Below are 26,481 nucleotides of genomic sequence, written 5' to 3'. Positions count from 1 at the left end.
GCGTGAAAGCCTCTCTTGTTGCAGTGCTGTTGGCAGAAATGGTTGGAATAATACAGTTTACTATGTAGAGGTCACATTCTTGGAAAACCTATTTGCGGTCGCGGCCACGGTCCTGTGTTAAGATGTCTGTGTGTTGTTCCTTCCAGGCATAGCTCATGCAGCTTGACGTTGTTATGTCTTATCAAGTCTTGATTTCTATTAAGCTCTCATGACTTAAATTCATGCTTTGAAAACGATGCCAAAAGGCAAACACACACAGACACACACACACACACACACACACACACACACACGGAAAACTTCGTCCAGGTATGTGTGTAAAGAGTGATGAGTTTTGGTCCAGTGGAGAGTGTTATCACCACTGGCCACTGCACTGTGGACAGGACAGATAGCCAACTGCGGTGCATGTGTGTGTGTGAGTATGTGTTTATTCGTGTGTGCGCATTTTTTTCTAGATTGTTGGCTCAGCTGTGTTGTCGAGGACACACACACCTCTAAGTGTCAAATATGTGTACCTGTGAGCGCGCTGTATACACATTTGTCAGTGAGTGAGCAAGCAAGGATAAAATGTGTGTGTGTGTGTGTGTGTGTGTGTATTTGGAGATTGTCAGCGATTCTTAAAGCAGCATGCAGCTCTTGAGCGTCTGAGGGAGAAATATCTGACGTTGAAATATGGTGAGTCATCTGGTAGATAAGAAATACTGCGAGATGGAGAGGAAAGGACAGGGAGAGATTGAGAGCCATACAGTAGCGAGAGTCAGTGAGTTTCACAATAAGAGCCCTTATAAGAAAGTCTCTATGTCAAAAGAGACTGACTGAGGGAATGGGAGAGAGAGAGTCACCTGAAAGTCATATGGTGCAAAGAGAGTGTGCTGAAAAGGAGGAACATCAGGAACACAAACATTCTGTTTTAACCTGCTGCTGAATACTTGAAAGCTGCATTTTGATTTACCCATATATCATCAGATATATTAAACATAATTTATATGATATTTGAAGTTTTTCCATAACAGTAGTGAGTGTGAGCTAGACTCAACAACAATCGTTTAACCAGTTAATGCATAAATCTCCGTTTTCAGACTAAAGGGCTCATTTATGGTCAACGGTTAATATGTGTATGGTCATAGATGGAGTCTTTTTTCCATACTCTGTCTTCATGTCATTCATATTTTTGCATGTTTCTGAAAGCTGACAGATCCGGGTAAATGAAGAGCAATACCACCAGATTTCACATGGTTTAAAAAAAAAAGTTTTAACTTAAAGTAAGTGTATAGGCTGCCTTAACTTTTTTAAGTTTACTTAATTTAAGAAGACAAGTTGAATCATTACAGAATTACCTCAACTTATCCTCTCAAATTCACTCAAATTGAAATTTTAAGGCAACCCAGATGCCAATTTTTTGAAGTCAAAACTAATAGTTTATTTTTACGTGGCAGCTTTTATGTAGTTCAAGCAAAATACAACAATAAGAGACAACAACAAGAGACAATGAAGACATTTTTAAAATCATGGCAAAGAGCGAAATGATAATACACTGATAAGAATTTTGCAGTTCCTTTTCATAAATGAGCAGTCTAATTATTATTATTATACATCTGAAAGATGATCAATGTTTAATTAAGACAACTCATATTGAGTGTGCCTCTCAAATTAGGGTAAAATGAGAAGAGCATTGATAGAGGAAAAAGACTGAATGTCTTTTTAAAAACACTTTTGATTTTTTGTACACACGAAAAAAAACTCAATTACTTGAACTGGCAAACAACAAAAGGAATTTTTTTTTATTCTAGGGTTACATCATTTACCTTGTATTTCTTCTTCGTCTTTTTATTTCACCAGCATCCGACTTTAGAAAGGCGTGTGTGAGGTGCACACATTTTGCTTTAAAAAATACCATTATATGTGTGGGAATACCCCTTTCTACATTGGGTCCCTGGACTCTTGTTTATTCTATTTTATTCTTATTCTTACTCTATTTCTACCTGAGCTTTTAGTAATGAACACCTCAAAACCATCTTGGTCCTTTTACTGTTCCCTACGTCAGGTTATGTTGTGTGGATTAAAATGAAGTAACTATATACATACAGTGTAGGGTAAAAGTGAGTAGCTAGCTCCTACTTTACTGTTTAGGATCAGATTTTTTTTGTCATTGTCTCTCTCTCTGTGTGTGTGTGTGTGTGTGTGTGTGTGTGTGTGTGTGTGTGTGTGTGTGTGTGTGTGTGTGTGTGTGTGTGTGTGTGTGTGTGTGTGTGTGTGTGTGTGTGTACTGCTTGCTCATGGCGTACCCTGCCACTTGCCCATTGTAAGCTGGGGTAGGCAACACTGCAGACATCCAATGAGTATGGAAAATGGATGAATAGAGTGAAATAATGTCTAATTTACTTTAGGTATGGTTATAGAGATTACTTTTATTACATATGATAAAAACCTAGATTTCAGTTTGACTCAGAGATGCTAACAGGCAAACATACACACAGACAGCTTTGTGTAGGTATGTATGTATAGAGGGATAACTTGTCATATACATTTTATGCTCCTTGCTTGTTTGTGCAACATAACATCCCACACAGAGATGAATGCATTCATTCAAACAAAATATTCTCTTTTTTGTTCACTTTTTAAGTTATTTGTTGTAACTATTGCATTTTCATGAACACAATTATTTTATTTATCAAGTTGCTGGTATATTTTCCGGTCAGCACACATGAGCTTTCATGCCGTGCATGAAGCAAACTGAAACAGCAATTGATAGAGAAAGTGTTATCTTGAAACATGGGGAAGTGTGTGTGTGTGTGTGTGTGTGTGTGTGTGTGTGTGTGTGTGTGTGTGTGTGTGTGTGTGTGTGTGTGCGTGCGTGTGTGTGTGTGTGTGTTTTAGGGGAAGAGTTGTACAGAAATAGAAGAAACTCCAGTCACATGCAGAGATATTGAGAGAGGGGGGAGCTTATGTAAGTGTGGCATTTCAATACAGCTGTCCAAAATGCTGACTGAAAGAAAGTCAGTTTCACTTAATGTTTTTTTGTGATAAAAAATAGACATACTGCTAAAATGCTGGGAGAAGTTTCGCTCCAAATCAGTGTAACCAGTGAGGCAAGGAAAGCTTTTCAAGTTCCACTCTGGTCTGCATTTTGTATTTTTGTCTTGATACAGCTTTCCAACCCAGTAACATTTAGGCCTTTCCATTTAATACTGAATTATTTTTACTTTTTGCAACTTTTGAGTGCTTCTCTTTAAATTGGGCCTAATGGACAGTAAAAGGTTGGCCTGCCTTAGTGATTTTTATTAGTTTTAAAGTGAAGAAGAGATAGTGATTAATAAGGTAATTTGAGTTGGAGCTGAAACTATGTGTAAGACATCCATAGTGCACATTGTAACCTAGTTATAGCTCGACAAAAACAAAAATGTCATCATCTTTAATCATAAGATTACAAAACATTCAGGATAGACAGGGTTTTGCCGGAGATGTACACTGTTTAGAAATCAAGATTAGGTAAACTTTATCTTAAAATCTGGCAGTTCTGCAGTTTGGTTTCCTTTTTACTTCTGCTACTAGCAATGTGATTCTCCCATTGGTCTCTTGGAGAGATTTGTCTCCAACTGCTAACTCAAAACTAGCCAACCTCTTCAGTGAAGATGTCTCAATAGTGCTGGGGAATTCAGGCCAAGTCCCTCACACCCTCTCTCTCTTTCTCACACACACACACACACACACACACACACACACACACACACTCGTTCCCTCTCCCTCTCTGTCCTCCCATCTGTGAGTTCAGATGAACAGAAGTCTCCCGGGGCTTTTCATTGGCCGAGCTCCACACTAAGAGGCGAGCTAATTGGCCAGCTGGGGCCCAGCCGGTTGTTGAAGGCAGGGCATTGGCCGAGAGAAGGGTCAAGTGACATGTCATTGGTCAGATGAGCTGGTAACCTGGCAACACTTCAGGCTTTCCCTCTTGAGAAAAGCCTGGCGAGAAAAAAAAAAATTAAAAAAAAACAGGGAAAGAGTGTTGAGCATAATTTGGCAACAGCTTTTCTGAAAAATTGTTAGTTAATTTGCAGGTTTTTAGTGGCGTTAAAGTGTGTATTTGTGGGAGTTGCGAGTCCTTGCAGTCCTTGTGTGAATTTGCAAATAACCCTCTATCATGAGGTCCCAAATTGTTGGAGGCACTGTGTCACCCTCAGCTTTACCAATTCATCATTCCAAACAGGCAAGGAGTCTTGGCCAACTGGTTACCATGACAAGCACGAGTGTGTGTGTGTGCCTGTGTTTTGTGTGTTTAATCTGTTGGTCTTTCACTAAGTTGAGACAAGACATTGATGATAAAAAGCACTGAATGAAGTTATCCTGTTTTTCAGCCTCTGTGATTGAACTGCTACTGTTTCTCTATTTGCCAATTCTTGTCGGACCCAGTGTAATAAATATAAAGTAACATATTCATTTTTTTACCCCTCATTCAAATTTTGCACAAAAACTAACAGCTGTACTGCTTAGCAAGGGTGGAGAACATGTATTCAGATAATATTTATTTATTTATTATTGTTTTTAATGAATTTTTAATGTTTTTTTCAGTGCCTGGATGAGTATAATTAAAATGTGGTGGTGGAAATAAGTCTTTGCTATTATTTTGTTAATATACCAGTCATGTGACTTCATATCCCTGTCATGGCAGACAGTCTGAAGACATGGACAGTCAACTTCTTGTATAGTAACTTGAGCCAGCTCAGTGCAACCCCCCCCCCCATTGGGGAGAGGGACTGTGAGGCTAGCAAGCTAGATGGATTGATTTTTGTCTTATTCGTGGTCAGACAAACATAGAGAGGGCGAGAGTGGGGCGAGGAGCTGAACTAATCAATGCTCTGCTCAACAATAGCGTACCATTTTACCCATTTTAAATATTAACAAATAGGCTAATAGAAAAACAATGATTGGGGGTCTGCAGCCATAAATAAATCAGTGCATGGAGAACACTGAGCAAGGACAGCTGCATGTAGCTGTCTAAGTTTACTTTAAAAAGTATAGATTTTTCATTCACTCTATTGTATATGTAACATGCAATGTAGTAAGCAACCGTAAAGTGTATTTAATATGGGACCATTTACACAGCAATATCACAAAGAGCTTAGCCTGAAAAAAACAGTAAAATACAGAGGACCATCAAATCAGCTGTCTTTTTATTTACCACTTTTCTATGCAGTATATGATGCTGCTGAAATAAAAGAGACACTAACTGACACAAGATGTTCATTTTTTTTAAAAAATATATCGCATAATATATAGTCTTAAAGTTAATTTAACCTCGCCCCACGGCCTAGTGTTTGAAAAGTAAAAAAAAACAAAAAAAACAGCAATTAATTGTAATGTCGAGTTGTAATACTTTTAGAATCGCAGCGTTTGATATGGTGATACATTTTGAATTGTCAGCTAAGTGTTATATTGAACTGGGAGATAAGCATATCACCTGCTGCTTAGTTAAGGATAGAGAATGGTCAAAAATGTTGACGATTGGAGATGAGATGCGAGCAAGAATTCACCTTTCTTTGTCACAATAACTTCCACTTTTGCATCTTAGAGACAACAGTCATCATTCACTAAGCCACAAGAGGTCCTTGCCAGGAAAACACAATTTGAAGTTTTTCGAGTTTTTAAACTTTTAAGAACAGTCTTTGTAGTCAGAAAAAGAAATACTGTCTTTCTCCCACTATCTCTCTGTCATTGTAGGTTAATATCTATCCACATCCACCTTTTTATTAAGTAGCAGAGTGAGCTAATCCAAAGGAAATGAGAGGTGGAGGTTAGTCACCAAGGATTAGTCTGGTTCCAGGACATCAAACATTCCATTCCCACCCTGGAGATAATCATAGCCAGGTTAGCCAGGAAATTAAGTGACTGCCTTTCAGAGGGTCTCTAATCCCCGTCTCGCTCTCTCCTTACATTTCTCTTTCTTCTCCACCCATCCTGCTTTCACTAATTCTGTACTCCTCCTCTGCCCATCCCCCCGTTTCTTCCCCACCTGGACTAGAGCTAAGTCTACGTCCCGGCCAATCGGCAGCGGACTGCTTGTGTCTGCAAGAAAACTTCCATCTCCATTTCTTGGAGGCTATTTGATAGATGACACTATCCACCCTCATACTGAGGGTAATATCTGACCCTGCAGCCAAGTCAGAGCTTTCAGACAAATTGAAAACCGCTCAGTGATGTTTCTCGTCTCTTTGTCAGGATTCTGAGAATTTTCTGCGTACAACATGCAGTCATTTTCCTTGAGGCTATAGATTTTCTACTGTATATGCTCATAATCACACCTTATCAGCCTAAGCATATAAAATACATTGTGAAATAGGTAAAATATACATTCTACTTGGATCAAACAAGCTGTTATTTAGTCTATATTTCAACCAGATAAGGTTTCTCTGGGGTCATGCAATATAGGTCAGAAAAGATTTAAGCCTTAAAGACTTCATAGTGGTGTGTATTTGTGTGTGTTTCTTTTCATGCAAGACCTCCCGGGAAGAACAACTTACGGTGGGCTGTGTTTGTGTGTCCGTACATGTGTACACATCTGTTCATGGATTCAGGTCCACATACTGAACAAAAGCTCAGCGTAGCAAGTGGATTTCTGCCTCCTTCCAAAGCATGTCATCCAGCACAAAAGCAAATATTGCCTCCTTTTTCCACACTTCTTTGTCCATTTTCCTTTTTTTTCTTGCACCCAATGTACCTTATCCTTTTAACATGTTCGCAGTCATACGCACTACATAAACAAACCTTGCTCACTTACATGCACATGTAACATGTTACATTCAATACTGGACTTATACACTGTTATAACTTTAATAGTCGCTATTTTGTCTCTTATCCTTGTAAAGTGTCCTTGGGTGCTGAGAAAGGTGCTTATAAATAAAATGTATTATTATTATTATTATTATTATTATTATTATTATTATTATTATTATTACTATTATTATTAGTAGTAGTAGTAGTAGTATTATTATTATTACATTTCATACAGATATTTTCACCTACTTAATTTAAGAATTTGTACATATTTAATTGAGCTTTGTGTGTTTCTCATTAAGTGAGACTGGCGTGGTAACTTTAAAATGTTAGTGTCCAGGCTACCTTAAATTTTAAGTTGAAAGAATTTGAGAAGGACAAGTTGAGGTTATTCTCTAATGATGCAACTTGTCTTCTCATATTAAGTGAACTTAAAAATTTAAGGCAACCGGGACACTTTTTAAGTCTTTTTAAGTCAAAACAAACAGTGTTGTTTTACTGTGTATATATTTTTAATATTTTCCTCAAGCATTTTGCCTATAATCCACAAGCAAACTGTGTTTTAGGTCACTAAACAGAAGATTATTTAAAAATGCTCTCTATGGTGCAGATTTTTTAAAACTTTTAAAACACTTTGTATCCACATGGACATGTAGAATGGGGCGTCAAACTAGAAGATGTAGACAGTTTCGAAGATAGTTATGGATGAGAGATGGAAGGAAACTTTAGGATGTCCAGAACATCACTTGTGCCTGTGAAAGAGCTGATGTAGTTATGTTTTAATGTCATGTTAGCTTGTAGACTTGACTCCCTTTTGGGCGAGGTGAGACTGTGGTAGACAGCTTTGAGGGTTTGAAAATTGTTTTAGCATTTTAGTGTGGACAGAGATATGTAAAGTGAAGGTTGTGTGGATAGATATTTTTATTATTATTTATTTATTTTTAAGAGAGGGGGCATGTATCCTTTTTGAAAAATATTTGCATACCTGTAGACTAAGGTTTTTTTTGTAACATAGTCTTACCTGACAGGAGGGGGAGAGAGAATGACAGGAAAACCAGAGAGGAAGAAAAACAGAGGCGATGAGAAGGGAAAAGAGCAACGTAAAAATGGAGAGGACAAGATATAAAACATGTTGAGACTAGAACAGTATGACACAGGGAGACAATAGGAGAGAAGAGGTCAAGACTTTCATGAGATTAGAAGAGATAAAAAAAAGAAATAGAGGAAATAGAGGATAGAATCAAAAGACACCACAACCATCACTACCCCCCGACTGGATCCAATCATCTGAAAGAGGAAGAAAGTGTGTGAGGGAGGCAGACGGAAAAAGTGTCACTCTCATCCTATTACACCTCCATCTAACCTGCCACTGTAGCCACCTGCTCCTGCCGTCACACAATCACACACACACACACGCACACAAAAAAACTTCCAGACTCTGCATTCAGATTCTGTACATGCAAACACACACACACACACACACACAAAAACTTCTAGACTCTGCATTCAGATTCTGTACATGCAAACACACACACACACACACACACACACACACACATTGGAAAGGTGGCTGTGCTGCTCTTATGTGCTTATGCTCTTATGCTAAGTCCTGCTCCTGAGATATCATAGAGAAATAAATAAATAATACAAGAATCCACAAATAAAAACCCAGCAGAGATTTCTCCTACCTAAGGCGCTGACATGAGAAAACATGGAAGAGGGAGTAAAAATTTACCCCCTTTCTCATCTGTGCTGCCTCTGTCCTCTCTCCCTTCTGTACGTCTCTGTCCGCTAAATTGTCTCCCCTTTCGCCCCTACCTCTCTTCACTTCCCCGTCCATCTCTGTCTCTCTCTAGCTCTTCCTTTCCCTGAGTCTTCCTTGGAATTCACCTTTCTTTGTTCCCCCTAATCCTCAAAGGGGAACTTTTTTAAGTCGGGAAGTTTGGGGTAGAGAGGAGGAGTGAGCGGCACAGATGGAGAATAGGGGGTAGAGGTAGACGGATATACTATCTGGGTGGCAGGGAGGGGGCTTAGAGGAAACCAAATTATCTTCCTTCACTTTTTCGGCTCCCTTTCTCCTCATCCTTCTCTCTGTCCCTCTATATATGCCATCACCCCTGACTCTCTCTCTTTCTGTCCCCTTATCAACCCCCCACCTTGCACTTTCAAGGACAAGCTTAACTGTTAAGAACACTAAAGATTGGATAAACCTTCATATGTGTGTGTGTATGTGCGTGTGTTGGTTTTAAGTATATGTGTGATTTTTTTGTGTCTTCACTTTTATTTTATTTTATTTATTTTTTTTAGTACTGCATGTGTAATATGTGTCTAAGTCACAGCATGGATGTGCACTTGGTATGGTGTGAATATTGTGTGTGTGGTTTTGTGTGTATTTCTCCAAAGGCTTTGCAGCAGAGCCTAATCCTATCCTCTCTGCTATCGCTTTACCTACCTTCTTACTATCATGTATTTATCCCCATCTCTCTCTCTCTCTCTCTCTCTATTTCTCTCTCTTCCACCACACTCGCTGTTTCCCCTCACTCTCCTCACTCTCTTTTCCTAAAATATATAAGTATATATAAAATATACACAGGAAAAAGTAGCATTTTGAAGTGTAAAAGTGAGTAGCTAGCTCCTATTTTACTGTTTAGGATCAGATTTTTTTTTTTTGTCATTGTCTGTGTGTGTGTGTGTGTGCTTGTGTGTGTATGTGCGCGTTTGTGTGTTTTTTAATAATCTTTTTGTGGCCACAGAAAGCACATAGTTAGTCCCCATACCTAATGTATTTGGTTAAGGTGCAGAATTTTCTAAAGTATATGTCTGTGGTGTGACAGTGAAGCATACCAACCAAAAACACAAAAAACACGACTACAGTTGTTTTTCTTTTGTTTTGTTTTTTTCCTAAATTCATGTGTGTCCCTTTGTATTTTTCTGTGTCCCCTCACTAAATTTGGAAGTTATTGTGGGTCCATGAATGCAGCGCAGACAGAGCTCTCGACCTTAACTCAAACAGGACTAAAAGGCATTAATGTATAATTTTTTCCCTTGACCCTGATCAAAAATTAAGTGGACTACAGATGTGAAATCATCTTAAGGTTTCAAGTTAAAACTTGGATTCTGGTTACATTCAGGATTAGGGTAAGGGTTGGGTTTATGCAGGTAGTTATTTTTGTTAAGGTTAAGTCTCCAGAGAATACTGCCCTGTCCTCCTCACTGACAAAAACAAGTTTGTGTGTGTCTGCTGCAGGAGTTGGAATATCACCTGCCTGATAACTTTTAAATGCCATTTTTATAAAAGAAAAGGATTTAATTTGATTGATAGGTCTGAGTACTGATATGCATACGAACACACACACAAACCTAACTCCCTCCCAAACCTACACTAAATAAACAGGATACGCTTTGCATTAAGTAGTATTAATCGCTGTATTCATGGGAGACGCTCTAAGCTGCGTGCTTTGGGGAAGATTGACCTTCTGTGGTCTTAATTGTACGAGAGGCTCAACAGCGCTGTGACATTTAACTGTGCTCCAGTCTTAATTCTTAGCCCTTTATTCTAGTGCTTCGCTGACATTTCAGCGGAAAGAGGTTTGTGAATAAAGATGATTGCTGTTTCTTTGGTGTTGTAAACAAATAAGCAAATTTGCCCGTGATTATTTTAGTCTTTCTCTCTTTCTCAGCCTCTATGCAGACTTTCACTTTTGTGGTCTATCACCTCACTCTTTTGGCCATGTCTCTCAGCAGGGCCGAGTGAGTGAGATTTTACGGCCCAATAGCATAAAGTGACCAAAATGGTGTATGTCTGCAGAGGTTTCACGGCATGGTTGATCAATAGCAATGACTCAGCGATTACTCTGCCAGGTGCTGAGATTTCTGGTTTTGAAACTTTGAAACAGCCCATAGCTTGTGCTGTATTTTGTAAACACATGCAAAAACACCACCCACTAAGACACATTTTTATTCGCTCAAAGATGGATCGTGAAGCTGGTGAATTACAGTCAGACATTTTTGGTTCTATAGCCAAGAAAAGAAAAGGCAAAGCATTATTATTATAACTGAATTGGTTAGTGTTATCTTCTTGATAAAGGGGACCTATTATGCTCATTGTCAGATTCATACTTGTATTTTGGGCGTCTACTCTGACGTTTACATTCCCTTATGGACAAAAACTCTTACTTTCCTCATACTGTATGTGCTGAAACATCTGTATTCACCCTCTGTCTGAGAAGGATCCATTTTAGCGCCTGTCTCGCTGAGCCTCTCTAAAAAAGCTCAGTCCGGTCTGATTGGTTAGCGTTACTTGGTCTTCTGTATTTCGGCGTCTTCTGTATTTCGGCGTCTTCTGTATCTCGGCGTCTCTGCACTGTCACTACAGCCGTGGAATGAATGAAATGGAGAATAGAGGAAATGTGTTCTGGGAAACATCAGGAATACGATCCAAAGTCGGGGAGGTATTTACAACAACTGAAATTAGTCTATTATTTCCCTGATGTTAGCATTTAAATACATGTGTGCAAAAAGTGTACTTGTAGCCAGGAAATGACTGATGGTTAACAGCGCCATCTTCTACCCTGAACTTCACCAATAAAAGCTTAAAATAACTACTAGGCATGTTCCAGCAGGAATCTGATCCAAAATTGGCGAGAAATTCACAACATCAGCAACCAAGATTACATGTTTCCTTAACATTAGCATGTGGCTACAGTGTACATGCAGCCAGGGAATGACTGTGTAATGTCTCTTTCTTATGTGAAAAATCAACAATAAATCCTTGGCAACAACCAGGCGTGATCAAGCAGAATTATGATCTGAAATCAGGGAGAAATGACCAGCAACAGCATGTTGTTGCCCAACAGTGACACGCAGCTACATGTAGCAGTTTATGTTATGTGAGTTTTTTGCTCACAGGGTTTACTTTTACATATGTTTATTTGATTGTGTATGTGATTATTTGAAACTTGAACTTGAACTTGAAACTGTTTTATATGAATATCTGACATTACTACATTATATATTTAGCAGAAAAGAGAGGATTTTTTTTCTCCCTCCTGCTAAAGGGTTTTTTTGGGGGAGATTTTTCGTATCCGCTGTGGGGGTCCAAGGACAGAGGGATGTCGTATGCTGTAAAGCCCTCTGACGCAATCTTTGATTTATGATATTGGGCTTTATAAATAAAACTGAAATTGAATTGAAAAACATAATAGGTCCGCTTTAAACTATTGTATTGTACTAATGTAATTTTGAGCTAGCTTACTGAATATGGACTGTATATCTAGTTTTATACTTATCTTTAAAAGAATACATTACACTTATTTGCTTTCTGGCGGAGTGTTTTGAGAAGATAAATACCACTCTCTTGTGTTTGTGTTGAATATTAAACTGCAGCCATCAGCCAGTTAGCATCAGCCTGGCATTATTTCTGAAAACAGGAGTACAGTTAGCCTGGATCTGTCCAAAGGTAACAAAATTGGCATACAAGCACCTCTAAAGCTCATAAATTAACACACTATATCTCTTGTTTAATTCATAGAAAAAAAGGAATTAAAAAATAATTCCAAATTGTATGTTCTTTTCAGTGCATATCTTACCAATGAACATGACTCAGTTGACTTTGATAGTCTTTCTGTGTGGTCAACACACACTCATTGTAAAAAAAAATGATGAACTACGGAAATGTCTCATTAAAATAGCTGTGTGTGTGTGTGTGCAGAGGTGAACCTGTGTGTGAATGTGAATAAGCATGTACTTGTGAGTGTGCTTGTCTACTCTCTTTCCTTTAGTGCTACTTTGTAAAGGGGCTGTAGTAATTAGCCTGTGGAAATGGATGGCTTTTCACCAGCAGCTGCAATTACTGCTTTCTCCAGAATGAATGGACGGATGGACCGAGGGATGGTATATAGCATTAAATGAATGGATGGAGAGTTATAGTGGGAGGACTAAATAAAGCCTGGGATGCTGCGGTGGAGGGCAGGGGTGAATGAACGTAAGGAAGTCTGCATGGTTGGAGCAAAGTGGAGGGAAGGAAAGATGGAATGTGGGAGGAAGAACAAGGTGAATGAGCCCCTTTTACCTTGTCTCCTAGTTTTTTACTGCTTGAGTGGAAGTGGATGGCATCACAGATCATTGCACACGGCCAGGGATGGCAGGGAGTTTATAAAGGGTATGAGCTAAATGTGATGTGAGTTTGGAGAGAAAATAAAGGAGAGGAAATCACAAATTGACATCTGGTACCAAATGGAAAAAAAAACAAAATCTGGTGTTAGATTTCTCTCTGGTGTGTGCCATTTAAAAAGCTGAAGCAGAGCACACTTCACACACAGAAGACAGGTGCGAGATTTTTTTTCTCCATCACTAGAGACTAAAATGACATATTACTAATATCATCTTTGATTAACAAGGAACATTAATCTATCAAGAATGTGGCTGCAAGAGTGTGATCAAGAGAGGGATTGTGTGTAAATGGATTTCCTTTTTTGTGATTGTGTGCGTGTGTGTGTGTGTGTGTGTGTGTGTAAATCTTTCTCATTTCATCTGAAATATTAAGAGTATGCCTGGGGTGAAGTAATCTAATCACAAAGAATGGAACAGTGACAAAAATCCAACTAATAGCACACAGCCAGGTGTTGTTGTAATTATTTAAAAAACCCGGAGCAGTTTTTACACCAAGTGGCAAACCAGACTGAAAGCTGGAAGGCTTTTCCAAAAAAAGGACAATTAGAAAGATGGGGGCTAGTATTTTGTATGGGTGTGTCATCGTAAATGTGCTGTCTGAACTGTATCTGTTAATTTAATATATGTATAACTACAGTAGGGGTTGAGGGGGGAAATCTGTAATCACATCAGGGAATGAGACTGTCTTAAGATCAGACATATACAGAGCCACATGCATAGTGTTAGACACTAGGGACACCATTGCTATTGTAACATGTACATTACACTGTAAAAATGTAGAAGTCGGGGAAATACTCAAAGGCTACAGAGTCTTTTGAGTCAAGTTCTGTCAGCTGAAAGTTTAATGTAGAAAAACTCATAAAAGTTAATTTGATGCAACACCTGTTTAGTTATATTATCAGGAGTTTTATTTATTTTTCACTAGTGGAGACGTTCCAGGTTTAATTTCCCCTTGCACCTAACTATAGGCCCAATTACTGTTGCCTGTCCTGCCTCATCCAAACATAGATGAATTTATCATGGTATGACATATGTAGTGTGTCATGTGCAAAAGTGCAGGGAGTGTCCGGCTTGGTTACTTACTTAGTTACTTAGTTTATTGTCACAATTTGTAGATTTGCATGGATCTGGTGTTGGTTGCCTTGTTATGTTAGCTGATGAAGAAAATTTGCAAAACAGCCTAATTATTGATGAATTAGCTGACGTTAACCACTGAAAACACACTTTTGCTATGTTGGCTAGCTAGCAATTCGTCCATGCGTTGCAAGTGCAAACCCCAGTGCTAAGTGAAGGTCCATCTCCGGGCCACCACTGCAAATGCATATCACGTAAATAGTTTTGTAGTGGGTACCAGCAAACTCAATTTCTGAGCTTCCTTGGGGAACTGAAGAGAGGCACTCGGGAGTGGGCATAATGTCACTTCATTTAGGTTTTCTTGGAAAACTCATACCCAGTCTTTTACATAGATATCAGTCCACAGGCTGTAGGCAACCAAGAAAGTCAGAGAAATATTACATTTTCATTCATGTTACAACCTATTCACCCATTCCAATAATGGTCAGTAAATACATGTAAAAAGTAGCAACAACTTGTAAACTTAATGTTAAAAAGAAATTAGATTTTTACCATATGCATGGTTATTCAATGTCTTTTGGTGCTTGCAGTCACAGGCTAGCTTCCTGACACTTACGTGCACATGCATTGGCATACCAGTATCAGAGGCAGCAGATACCACACACACACACACACACACACACACACACACACACACACACACACACACACACACACAGAAATCGCAGCCTCTTCAGAGCTGTGTTTTAATTGAGTCAGTCCAAAGTGCTGGCTGAGCAGAACGATATGACTGATACGGATTAGAACCAGCCTTCCCTTATTCATCGATTTCTACAAGGGTGGGAGGCAGGGTGGGGGCCACGATGGAGGGATGACAGAAAGGAAGCAAAATCTTTTTCTATCGATTTACAGAAGGAGAAAAGGACAATGGGAGATGGACTGAGAGTAAGAGAAATGCATGGATGGTAGGAATTGTAGAAGACAGAACCCTCCCCCTCTCTATCAGTTGCACAGGAGAAAAGAGAAACAGTGGGAGGGGGTAAAAGAAGAAAGAGAAGCAAATGATAAAGATTATACTGTTCTTCTTTGTCATCATTGATTTGAGGAAGGACGGGAGCAGCAATAGACGATAGGGAACTCGATGTGGGGAAAGATGGAAGTAAATGGGAAGCGAGCACAGAGGGAGGGTTGTGAATTCAGGGAGGAGTGATGGATGCATGGGAAGGAGAAAGGTAGGTGGTATAAGATAACAGCCTGAAGGATGTAGGAGGGGAAAAAAGATCTTAAGTAAGAGTGAAGATTTAACAGTACTCAGAGGAGCCCTTTATTTCACTTAAGGAGAGTTGTTTAATGAAGGGAAAAGATGAGGTGTGGACACAGAGAGGGAGAGAATGAGGGAGAGAGGATGAAAGGGAGAGATGAGAGAGAGTCAGAAGGGGGGATGAAGAGGAGGAGGAAGAGGGAAATGATGAAGAAGTGTTGAAGAGGAGCACAAAAACAGTTGAAGAGAGAAATGGAAGAGAGAGAGGGAGACACTTCACATTTGGGCTAAGTAGTCTCATTGAAGCGGTATGCAGCTACCAAATGCTCCATGTCGATCTAAATCCCTTTGAAATCCTTGAAACAGCTCGAGTGAATAGGATGGGACGTTTGAGCCACTGTGTGTGTGTGTGTGTGTGTGTGTGTGTGTGTGTGTGTGTGTGCGTGTAAGACAGAGAGAGAAGTGTGTGTCAGTGCTGAAAGTGATAGGGTGGTGTGTTTTATGGGTAAATTGAAGGGTCTGTTGAAAGAAGAAAGATGAACTTCTCCTTCAGTGTGTGTGACTGTACAAGTATGGAAGCATATTGACGTCAAAAGATTCCCGAGTGCACAAAATGGATATAAGCATTATTCAGTCTACAAGTAAACATTTGCTAGTACACAGGCGCAAGTATGTAATAGCAAAATAAGGTTTGTACACATGGGAGGCCCAAATCATGAGGGTAACAGATGATTTGAGCAGCAAGAGGAATTGTGTAACTACATTTGAGCTGGCAGTTCAGATTCTCACACTCATTATAATCAAAGCCGCTCCTGCTCACGTTTGCCGGTCTGATTTCATTTAGCACAAACTCAAACAATAGCGTCACCTTTTCAATTTCACCAAGAATTTCTGTTAGACCCTTCTTTCTACTGTACTTTAAAAGCTGCAGTATGTAGCATCTGTATTGTCTGAAAAATCAAAACACATTGACTCTACATGACTAAAATCGCAATTTAAAAGTAGTTACTAGCTATATGACTAACTATAGTTTGTTGTGGCTATGTTGGCTTTTTGTTAAACTCTGCTTGTAGTATGATATTCTGAGCAAAATGTAGGGTATACTTATTTCTTCTTTTTCAGTTATGAATGATTTTCACAGGGGAAATCCTTAAGCATTTAAAAGAAAAACAATTACGGAAGCTTACCCCTGCGTGGAATGCTGCTGTGAGAAATGCAATGTGCTCAAGACATAGAAGGATGAGCTGAATACTCGCATGAAACAAGCATCCGGTACAAATTCTACTTTTTACTAGAGCCAGTAACATACAGATATAATGTGTGAATATCTGTAATTCTGATTTGAGTAGCTGTATTCAATCTCTTACTCATGTTAAAAAATGATCCAATTCTGAGGCTGTTTTGTCAATAGTTCTAATAAATGTAGCAACTTCTGATCAATCCATATCAATTTAAGGCTTAGAATCACAATTAATGATTAGGTCCCACACTTTTCTGGTTAAAGCCATGCCCAGTTTTATTTAAACTCTCTCCATTCCAGGTACAACACGCATACAGATAATTTAGTGTATTTATCAGATGCAGATAATTGTGTACTCAGTCATCCCTTCTGAGATGGCCTTTACATCTTGCATTAAAATGTGCCTCTTATCAAGATTGTATCTAGATATAATTTAACCTGATGACATCTACACTTGGTACTAATACATATCTCCGGCATATATTTAGATCTGATTAACATCCGATTGCTCTGTCTAATGCAAATAGTTGCAGCGGTTCTCCACGGGGCCAAATTGAAAGCAGAGCCTAGGTCTTGTTTTGATTTGATCCAAAAGCTTTCTTGCTGCTCTGTTGCTAGTGCCTTAGCTCACTAAATGGCTAATAGCTGCTATTTTACTGGTTTGGAACAGTCGCACACGATTATGTTTTTCTGCCATCATATGCAGATTACACTTCCATGTGTTCAATGAGGTCACAATGCATCAATGCCCAACTCTGGAGGTGGTTCTGCTGATTGGATCAAAATCCGTCCACATTTCAATTTGGTTGCATTTACACCTGTGGTCAAGCACTTTGGGCGAATGCAATGCGATCGCCCAAAGTGCATTTCAGTGCCAGATGTGAAGGCTGTCTGATATGGAGTGGTTTACTGTGATCTGATCCACTCTATGTTGCATTCAAAACAGTTCAAGCAAAGATCCAAACACCCACAATAAATGAGAGGTGTGCGCTGAAGTGTGTAAGTCAAATGTTGTCCTTAATCCGGTCACCAATCACTTCGTACAGAAGAGCAATACGTTTAACGGCTGACATTTTTTCCTTGTGTTGATTTTGAAAAAGACATCTGGACCCAGACATCCCGATGTGAGTTTGTCCTGATGCAGCTCGAAAATGGTTGGCAAGCAACCCCTTGTGATCTCAAGTGCTCAGATGCTGCCAAAACAGCTGGAGATAACTGAGATAGCGGACTCAGAAAACAAGCGAGTGCATGATCGGGATTACACACTCAAATATCATTCTTCTCTAATAAGAATCTGCACTCACCAGTGTTGCCTTGCAGACTGAGTAGTGCTTAGAATTACTTTTGCGCACTCTCAAATCTTTTGTCATCAGTATACTTCCATATGTAAGTGTGTTTGTGAGTGTGTGTTGCTTTCTGTGTGTCTGTCTACTCCCTCTCCCTTCAGTATAAGTCTCTTCTGCTTGATTTCTGCGCTCTCCTCTCTGCCTCTCCTCTGCTCGCTATGCCGTGAAATGGTTTTTCACTAGACCATTACCCCAACCAGTGCACTACACTACTGCCACAGCCCTCTGTGAGTGAGAGGGAGTGTGTTTAAATGTGTGTGTGTGTGTGTGTGTGTGTGTGTGTGTGTGGATGTGCGCCTGGAGAGAAAGAGAGGTGTGTGTTTGTCTGCATGCAGTAAAGTGACTATGCATGTGTACAGTAGCTGCACTTTACAGAGAAGAAAATGCATATTTTGTTTATGTGTTGTGGCGATGGACTGTGTGCACAGATTATATTGGTACTATATTAGTGTGTGTGTGTGTGTGTGTGTGTGTGGGTGTGTGTATGTGTGTGTGGGTGTGTGTGTGAGAGGGGAGGGGTAAAAAAGGTGTATACAGTATGTCCCACGAAAGCTCAGCTGTCACAATTTTTGCCCTTCACTGTACTCCTGCCACAGTTGTGAATACTGAGAATCTACTGTTAACGTCTGACATCTCACACACTTGCACACACAGCCAGAAACAGGCAGCTATAGTCGTAGCCGGTGAGTCGCTCTGCTCAATAACAAACTGGGGGGATATTTTTGCTGTGGCTGAGCTATTTTGGGGATTGTCAATGTTTACGTTATGTGAATTTTCCAGAAGAGACTTGTGTTGTTTTTTTAAGTGCAAAGCTGAATTCACGTTATGTTTGTATTTAAATGCTGTGTCACAAAAGCCCCTTTTACAATGCCTGGTCAAGACTGGAATATTGTGCTGTTATGCCACCTCGCTGCTCTGTACAAACGGTACAATTGTGGAATGGGGGCAGAATTGTCCCGCCTTTACGCTGCAGCAGAGGTAGTAGCAGCCAGGACAGGTAGGACAGGACTGTGGGTTGGATGGCTGAAATGTTTTGACAGCATGTTATGCATGCGACCAACAACGGGTGATTTAAAGCAGCTAGCATTAGTAGGTAGCTAACTCACAGAAAAAGAGCAGCAGCTGAAAATGCATAAAAACTGGGAAAACAATGAGATTCAGGAGCTTTCTACCCTCCGAGCAGAGGAGAAAAACAGCTGCCATTTGTTATTGCAATGTTATTCCATTTTTATTGAAAAGTGCTGCCCACGCGTATGTAACATGTCACACTAGAGGCTGATGCTGTTGTGTTACATGTCATGCCTTTTTTGCTTCTGCGATCCTGGCATGCTTTCTAAACTCATACTCTGAGGCGGCATGCTGCCAACATTGTTTGGTTCCCAATGATATGTTACTTAAAAAGTCAGAAATATTCTTAATGAATATGTTTTTTGTTGTTGTTTAATATCAAGTAATACCAATGAATATCACCATTCTTCACCTGCACTATACACACGTGTTTCTGCAGTTACACAGAGATATTTGTTGGCTCTCTATACACTTCCTCACTTCACTCCATGCACATTCATTACACACTCATCTGTTTGTGTTTACTCAGTCTGTGGCATCACACGGTAATCTGCTCTTAATCCATGTGTGTGGAAACACACAAAGACATGCACACTTGAGCAGAAGAGCACCAAACCCAAACTATATACTCACTCTTGTCTGGCTGTACCTATTAGATTTGAGATCTAAGCTTTTAGAATCTAGCAATATTCAGTATTTTTCCTTACTGCCCACAAATCCCATGAAAAGACCAAAACCAACAGTAAATTGATCCCTCTAACAATCCCGTGAAGTCAAAGCCTCAAAAATATATTGTTCATCTTTGCCAAAGACCTCCATTGTTGTACAAAAATGATTGAAAACACATAAATGAACCACAATGCTGCATGCTGCTGATTACTATGAACATAATCTTTGTATCGAAAGTCAGTCCCACATATGGCCGCCTTGAATACTCCGAGTGCACCACATGTATATTAATGTGTGGCTAAAAGGTAAAATAAAGATGTATGTCTTCATAGGAACCGATGGGCTTTACCTGAAAGGCACAGATATTTTAGGGAAGTTAGAAGCTACTGAGAGGCAGAATAATGCAAAGCTGGTCTTTGATTTGACAATGAAAAAAATGACCACTTGTTCCTTAAAGAATTATTTTTATATCAATATAAAGATGGGCCTCACATAAAACTGGGATTTCAATGCAGAAGAAAGGTGCAAAGCCTTTTGAAATTTGGTGCTGATGTGCCATTAGGTTTTACTCACGAGGTAGAAAACTAGTGCAATGTTTCTGAATACATTTTAGTAGAGTGAGCAAATGCACATAGGAATGTCACAATCATTTTTTTTTTTTGCCCCCTGATTTAATCTGAGTCATTTAATATAAAGTGTCTGCCGTTACCAAATTCTGATCTGATACATCTATTTTTTCCAGATAATACAGCTGCACACTTTAAATTGGCATCTTTAATGTTATTCAAATCAATTCAATGTATAACATATGCTTGTCAATATGAATAAATGATTGTTCTGCAGTTAGCCATTTTACCTTTTTTTTTATTTGATTCACAAAATGAAGTAGGAAATGACAAACCATCCCTTTTATCTTTTTGGCCTATCTCAGGGGAGTGTCTGTCCCTTTAAGAGAGTAGCCTATTGTTCAGTGTTTGCTGCTTCGTTGCAGCCTCTGTCGCAGTTACCTGAATGAACTGTATTCCCTTGAGTATTTGTTTTTGTCATCCTTGCATCTTTTGGGTGGATTAGGCTTCATTAATACATAAGCCATGTGAGCTCGCACACTTGCAGTGCCGAGTGGTGAGTGAGGTTGTTAGTAAACTCAGCATCGCTGTTGTTCCTGCTCCGAAAAGGGCAGAAGACATTGCAAAAGGCAAAATGCAAGACTCTCACACTGAGATGAAATATAATGAGTGCTCTAACCCCGGTAAATAACGTAAATAAACAATCTCGTTTTTGCTTATGGTGTGTGGTGTTTTGTGGTGGCTGGGGCTCAGATGCTGCTCACTCACACAGGAGCTTGACAGAGGGGAGAGAGCAACAGCTGAGTGTTGGTTGAGGCTGCGTTCGGTGTTGCTGTGCATGAAAATAAAACACCTGTCTGACAGCTGATATAAAACACTGGATCAGATCGGGCTCTGTTAACTAAATGATCCAGATCCTGATTAGTCAAAAAAGATGCCCCGATCCGGACATTCCTAAATGCATGCTTTCTTCTGCTCTGTGAAACAGGTGATGGTTTTAATTCAGTTAAAAGAAAACAGTTCCTTCATGAAACTGCTCACAGAAAGGTCAGTGAATTATCTTGAATAACTGATTTTTGGAAAGCAGCATTGCTGTTCAGTTTTTAAAATGTTTTCAGGGTCGGCTTCTAGTTCAATTATATTCAAGAAAAGATATCTCTACAATTGATATTTTGAACAATGGGCAACTCACACTAAAACTATCTAGACTGATAAATAGCACAACAGGTAAGAGGAAAATATGTATTTTGATTCTGGGGTGAACTGAACTGAAAACTATTTTTCAGCTGCCTTCCTTCCTCCATCTCTCTGGAACCTGCCTCGCTCTCTTATTCATTTTCTCTTCACTCCTCCATTCATGACTCTGCTTTTTCTTCACCCCTTTACTCATCCCTCTCACCTCTCAGCCTCCGTCGGATGTTGCAGTCATTGCCCCGCTCGCTATCTCTCGTTCCCTCTTTTAAGATCGTGTTCAAATCGTGTCGTTTATGTCCCTCTCACCTCACTGCTGTATCGTCCCCGTCTTCACCCCATTCACTCCCTTGTTTTATAATTCACCTCTCATCCCTCTTCTCTCTCTGACAATTCTCAATGGCTTCATAACATTCCTCCTCCTCTCTATATCGCCCCTCTTTCATTCAAACTCATTTACTTCTCATTCGCTCTATCTCTCCTTCCTCCTTTCTTCTCCCGTCTAATGCCTTTTCATTCTTACGCCCCACCTCTCTATTTTCACCTAATATCCCGCTGTCTCTCTACCTGAGATATTGGAGCTATAAAGACAGGTGTTCAAAAGAAAGCAGGACCGGCAAATCTGTTTTATGTGCCTCCTGGCATATTTCCCTGGAATGCAGAGAGAAGAGAAGAGGAGAGAGAGAGAGAGAGAGAAGGAAAAGCTGTGGTCTGCAATATCTAATTCTCAGCACCTTATACGCTAACAATATTATCTTGAGTTTAGGAGAGAAGACGAACCTAGTTCTCTATAAAATATCTGAACTTTTGTCTTCATCACTTGGGATACTCACACACACACTTCACCCTCCATTATCTTCTTTTGGATTTAAAGGCACACCCTACTTTGAAAAAAAGAGCAGCTGTCACAGTAATATATCCAGTGTAGAGATGTGTATTATCAACAAAAGCACCATTTTACAAGTGGCAACAGTGTGATAGACTAAATTTGATGGCATACTTAGCATCATACGGACCCTGAAGGGACTGTGTGATGCTGTATACTAGAGATGTGCCATATTATATAATTCATGGAAATGCCGGTAAAACATTTAATATGATAAGAATTATTCATTTCATGATAATGGCGATATTCCAACTTGTTGAAAACATTATGTCAATAGTAAAGATGTCAGTGATGTCACAACAAGAAACATGGCTGAAAGTGAAAAAATTTGACATTTAAAACTATAATGTGTATTTTGTTGCAATTGCATTCTCTTGTAAACAATAATATTTATCTATTTTCAAAAATATTTTTCAGCGATTTGCTGTATCATCAAGAATATCACTATCCCAAAAAATGCCCTAAATTATTGTGACATTAGTGTCATATGGTTTACCCTGTGTACAAGCATTGCTGTTATTGTTGGACTTTAGCACAAATGCAGAGTCACAGTGCTTGATCACCTGAATCATATCTCACTCTCTCACCCCACATTATGTTAAAGTGAGTCTCATTCACAACAGTGTGTCTTCGGGAGGAAATGGCTTGTGCGTGTGTCTGCGTGAGAGTGTGTTAATGTGGCTTGTTGACGTTTGGGGTTTAGTCGGCTTCTTTAAGGAGCGCCGCGGCAGCTGGAAGCTCCCCACTGAATAGACCAGGATAATCTCTGCGAGAGCGTGTGTGTGTGTGTGTGTGTGTGTGTGTGTGTGTGTGTGTGTGTGTGTGTGTGTGTGTGTGTGTGTGTGTGTGTGTGTAAGAGGGGAAAAAGAGAGAAATGGGGTGGAGGAAGAGAGAACGAGATGAGAGTGAGAGAGAACCAGTGAAATGATGAGTAAAAAAGGAAGTAGAAGAGATTGAACTGTCAGCAGCTTGACTTAATCTTTTTTTTTCTCTCAAGATGGAGATGAGACGGGACTCTGTATATGTGTGACTTTGTTTGTGTGTGTGTGTGTGTGTGTGTGTGTGTGTGTGTGTGTGTGTGTGTGTGACAACTCTGTCCTGTTTTGAAGTAACCTAATCTAGGATGGAGGCTTCATCTAAACCCCCCCAAAAAATACTCTCAGAAGACCGAAACTCTAAATCCCTAATAACTAGCCTTTGTCAATCCTAAATTACCACCAAACACACACAGAAACTCAGTCATAAACACACACACACACACACACACACACACACACACACACACACAGAATGAACAGGGCTTATGGGTATGCACTGCACATGGTTATGCTCACAAATTTGCCATTTTTAGCACTTGGGGCATGGGAATATATTATTTAGTCAGTTTTATTTAAATATATCAAAACTTTGGAATTAAAACTAAGAAGCTGTCTCTCTTTACCAGATGCCAGGCAGAGGGACAGATCATCGTTTGGCACCACGTTATGAAGAAGTGGAACGTCAGTATGCCTCCTTACCAAGGTACGGCTTCTTTTTCTTCCCACAAATGAGAGAATTTATTTTTTAACTACACATATCACTCGTCTTCTCATCTTTTCTCCCTTTTCTCTTTGAAGCCTCTAATTAAATTTGTGTAGTCTGCATGTCTTTCTGAGTGTCTCTGGAGGCCTCAGTCGCAGCCAGGAACTGACCTTATCCCCTTCCCCAGGGAGCACACACTCTGGCAGGGAGTGACACCTGATCCCTGACTCTTAGATCAACTCCCCCACCAAAACTTACTCTGACTTATGCACAATCAGTCGTTTTTGTCATGATTGGATTATCATGGTTCGCTTAACTCTACAACTTCAAACCTCAGCCATGATCAGAATTCTTGAAAGGCAAAAGTCTTGAAAGGCACTGAATACATTAATCTAAAATTAAAGTCTTAATAGGTTAAAAAATGGCCTAAACAAATCCATCAAAAGTTTTTTAAATTCTTAAAACATAGAAAATATGATTTTCTGATTTGTTGTTTTGTTTTTACAATTTCAAAATAATTTAGAACCTGTATTTAGAAAAACCAAAAAACAAATTATCTGTCACATTAACGTCACACTGATCAGGGTAACCAAACAACATGGGGAAGTGCAGATTCCAAAAAACAGGTGTGGTTTATGCAAATAAATAAATGAAGTTGAATACTTTTTATAATTTTATTTCAAACTTAAACAGTAATAAATCGAGGTGGAACCCCACATGCAGAGTGAGAAACACAGAACATTTCCTAGTTATGTTTTCTCTTTTCTGCACCACAAGACAAAAAAACCCAAACATTTTTCTTGTCACAATAAATATTTGTCTTGAACCCAAAGTAATTGATGTGGGTTCATGTTTTTATTTACTAGTTATTGTCAAGTTGGTTTTAAATTTAATTCCAAGTGGTATCTAAAAGATCTTTAAAAGTCTTAAATCTAACTTGCTTTTAGTTGTAAAAACCATGACAGTTTGGTCTCTTAATGTTGTATTGAAGGGCGGGAAATTTAAATGAAGTGTTTTTTTGCAACAGTCCTTTATTGAGTTTTAGAAAAAAAATAAGAAGATTTTAAGAACTAGAGTTTACATAAATCGTATGCATACAGTAGTGCAGGATGGATAAGAATTTGGTCATGGATTGAGCTCATGTAACGCAGCTTGTTTTCTGCTTTTTAAATCAGCAACATGAGCTGATGTCACTAAGACATGTTTCAGTGTCAGTGGGTCCTCACTGAACCGTGTGTCGTAAAAGCACATGTTTGCGTCCGTCACAGGACTGCCATCACAGGATTTTAAAGTTAAAGATAGCATTTAAAATATGTGTTTAATAGAGATTTAAGAGGTAAAGATTCTTTGCTCAATGCTGGGCACATTTTCAAATTGCTTCAGTGCTGCTGAACAACTGCTTCAAATCTGACACATTTTAAATTGATTATTTAATATCAACATTGAAGGCTTTGCACAGCATATTTATGTGTCATTTTTGTTTTCCATTATACTCCAGTGGAATTCACCACTATGTTTTTTCAGTCCACTGTGTGTTTTTCTATTATTCAGACAGTTGAAAAGCCAGAAGGCAGGTGAGTAGAGGACACAGGCGAGACAGCTCTGGTCAGACTTGACAGTCAATCAGGGAACTTAACCACTCGAGTATCTCTGTGCAGCATGCGTTAGCCTATTGCCCGCTGCGTTTTGTTCCTCCCCTCCCGGGTGAGCATGAAATATCACTAACGTTAGCAAGCACGGGAACAATAACAGCTTCCTGAGTGTACTAATCAATTCTTGAAGGATTTTTTTTCTCGTGTTTGTGTTTAAATATTTGTTCCAAATTAGCTCAGAACATGAAACAGCAGCTTTTTTTTTTTTTGACTATTTTAACATAAGTCTCAATATTAAAAAAAAAAGAAAAAAACTCAGTCTAAGACGTACAGTGTAGTCACTCACAGTGTACTTTAGCACCTCATTTTTCATTTGCAACCTTTCCACTTACACTGCCTCAACTTTAATTATCTTCTTTCTTCCCTCTCACTATCTTTACATCATCATATTTATTTTTTTATTCTCCTTTCTTAATTCCTTTAACTCCACAGTGCCTTATTTTTCTTTTTTTTCCACACTATTCTCCATAGATGAATTGTACTGTGGTAATGTACTTAAGTAAAGCCCCTTAACATGCCCGGTATAACTGTACTGTGAACTCTTACTGTATCTAAAGATAAAACCTATTCAAGTGAAAATAGAAGTGTGAACTTCAACAGTAAAAACTCTGCGAAGTTGCTACTAGCTTTTTCTCACCTCATTTTATTTTGCTTCCGAGAACCAACACCTCAGCAGACTAACAAGCCAACAACAAATGTTTGTTTGTGTGTGTGTGAGAGAGTCAATGAGTGGAATGACAGACAGAAGTTTAGAACGTTAGAAACTTTATAGCCAGGTTCCCACCCCTGTTAAAATGGTGAGGGATGGCTATTTCACACCTCTTTCATGTGTGTGTGTGTGTGTGTGTGTGTGTGTGTGTGTGTGCGTGCGTGCGTGCGTGCTTGTGCGTGAGAGAGAGGGAGAGTGTCTCTGTGGGTGATGACTTTGGCAGATGGGAGCGAGAACAGTGATGATAGTTTTGAGGTCTGGCTGTGGTATCTGAAAAGCCTTGGGAAATTGGACACACGCACACTCACATACAGTACACCCTGTCTCTGTTTCCACTTACAGACATGCACTGTAATCCC

General features: G+C 39.3%; 1 protein-coding gene across 3 annotated transcripts in view; it reads left to right on the top strand.

The window, feature by feature from the left end:
* The window catches only part of pard3bb (par-3 family cell polarity regulator beta b), a 258,510-nt gene that overhangs the window by 203,583 nt on the left and 28,446 nt on the right, over window positions 1-26,481 (top strand). For all 3 annotated transcript variants that reach the window (XM_088083032.1, XM_088083030.1, XM_042494371.2), the window contains exon 23: window positions 23,685-23,761. In XM_088083032.1, coding sequence (XP_087939158.1) covers window positions 23,685-23,761 — 77 coding nt within the window. The remainder of the gene's footprint in view (window positions 1-23,684; window positions 23,762-26,481) is intronic.

This window comes from Plectropomus leopardus, chromosome 10 (assembly GCF_026936395.1).
Source record: "Plectropomus leopardus strain MGB_pleo_1.0 chromosome 10, ASM2693639v1, whole genome shotgun sequence".
Classification (NCBI taxonomy): Eukaryota; Metazoa; Chordata; class Actinopteri; order Perciformes; family Serranidae; genus Plectropomus; species Plectropomus leopardus.
The sequence above is the reverse complement of the archived record's forward strand: the minus strand, read 5'-3'. Positions and strand labels throughout refer to the sequence as shown.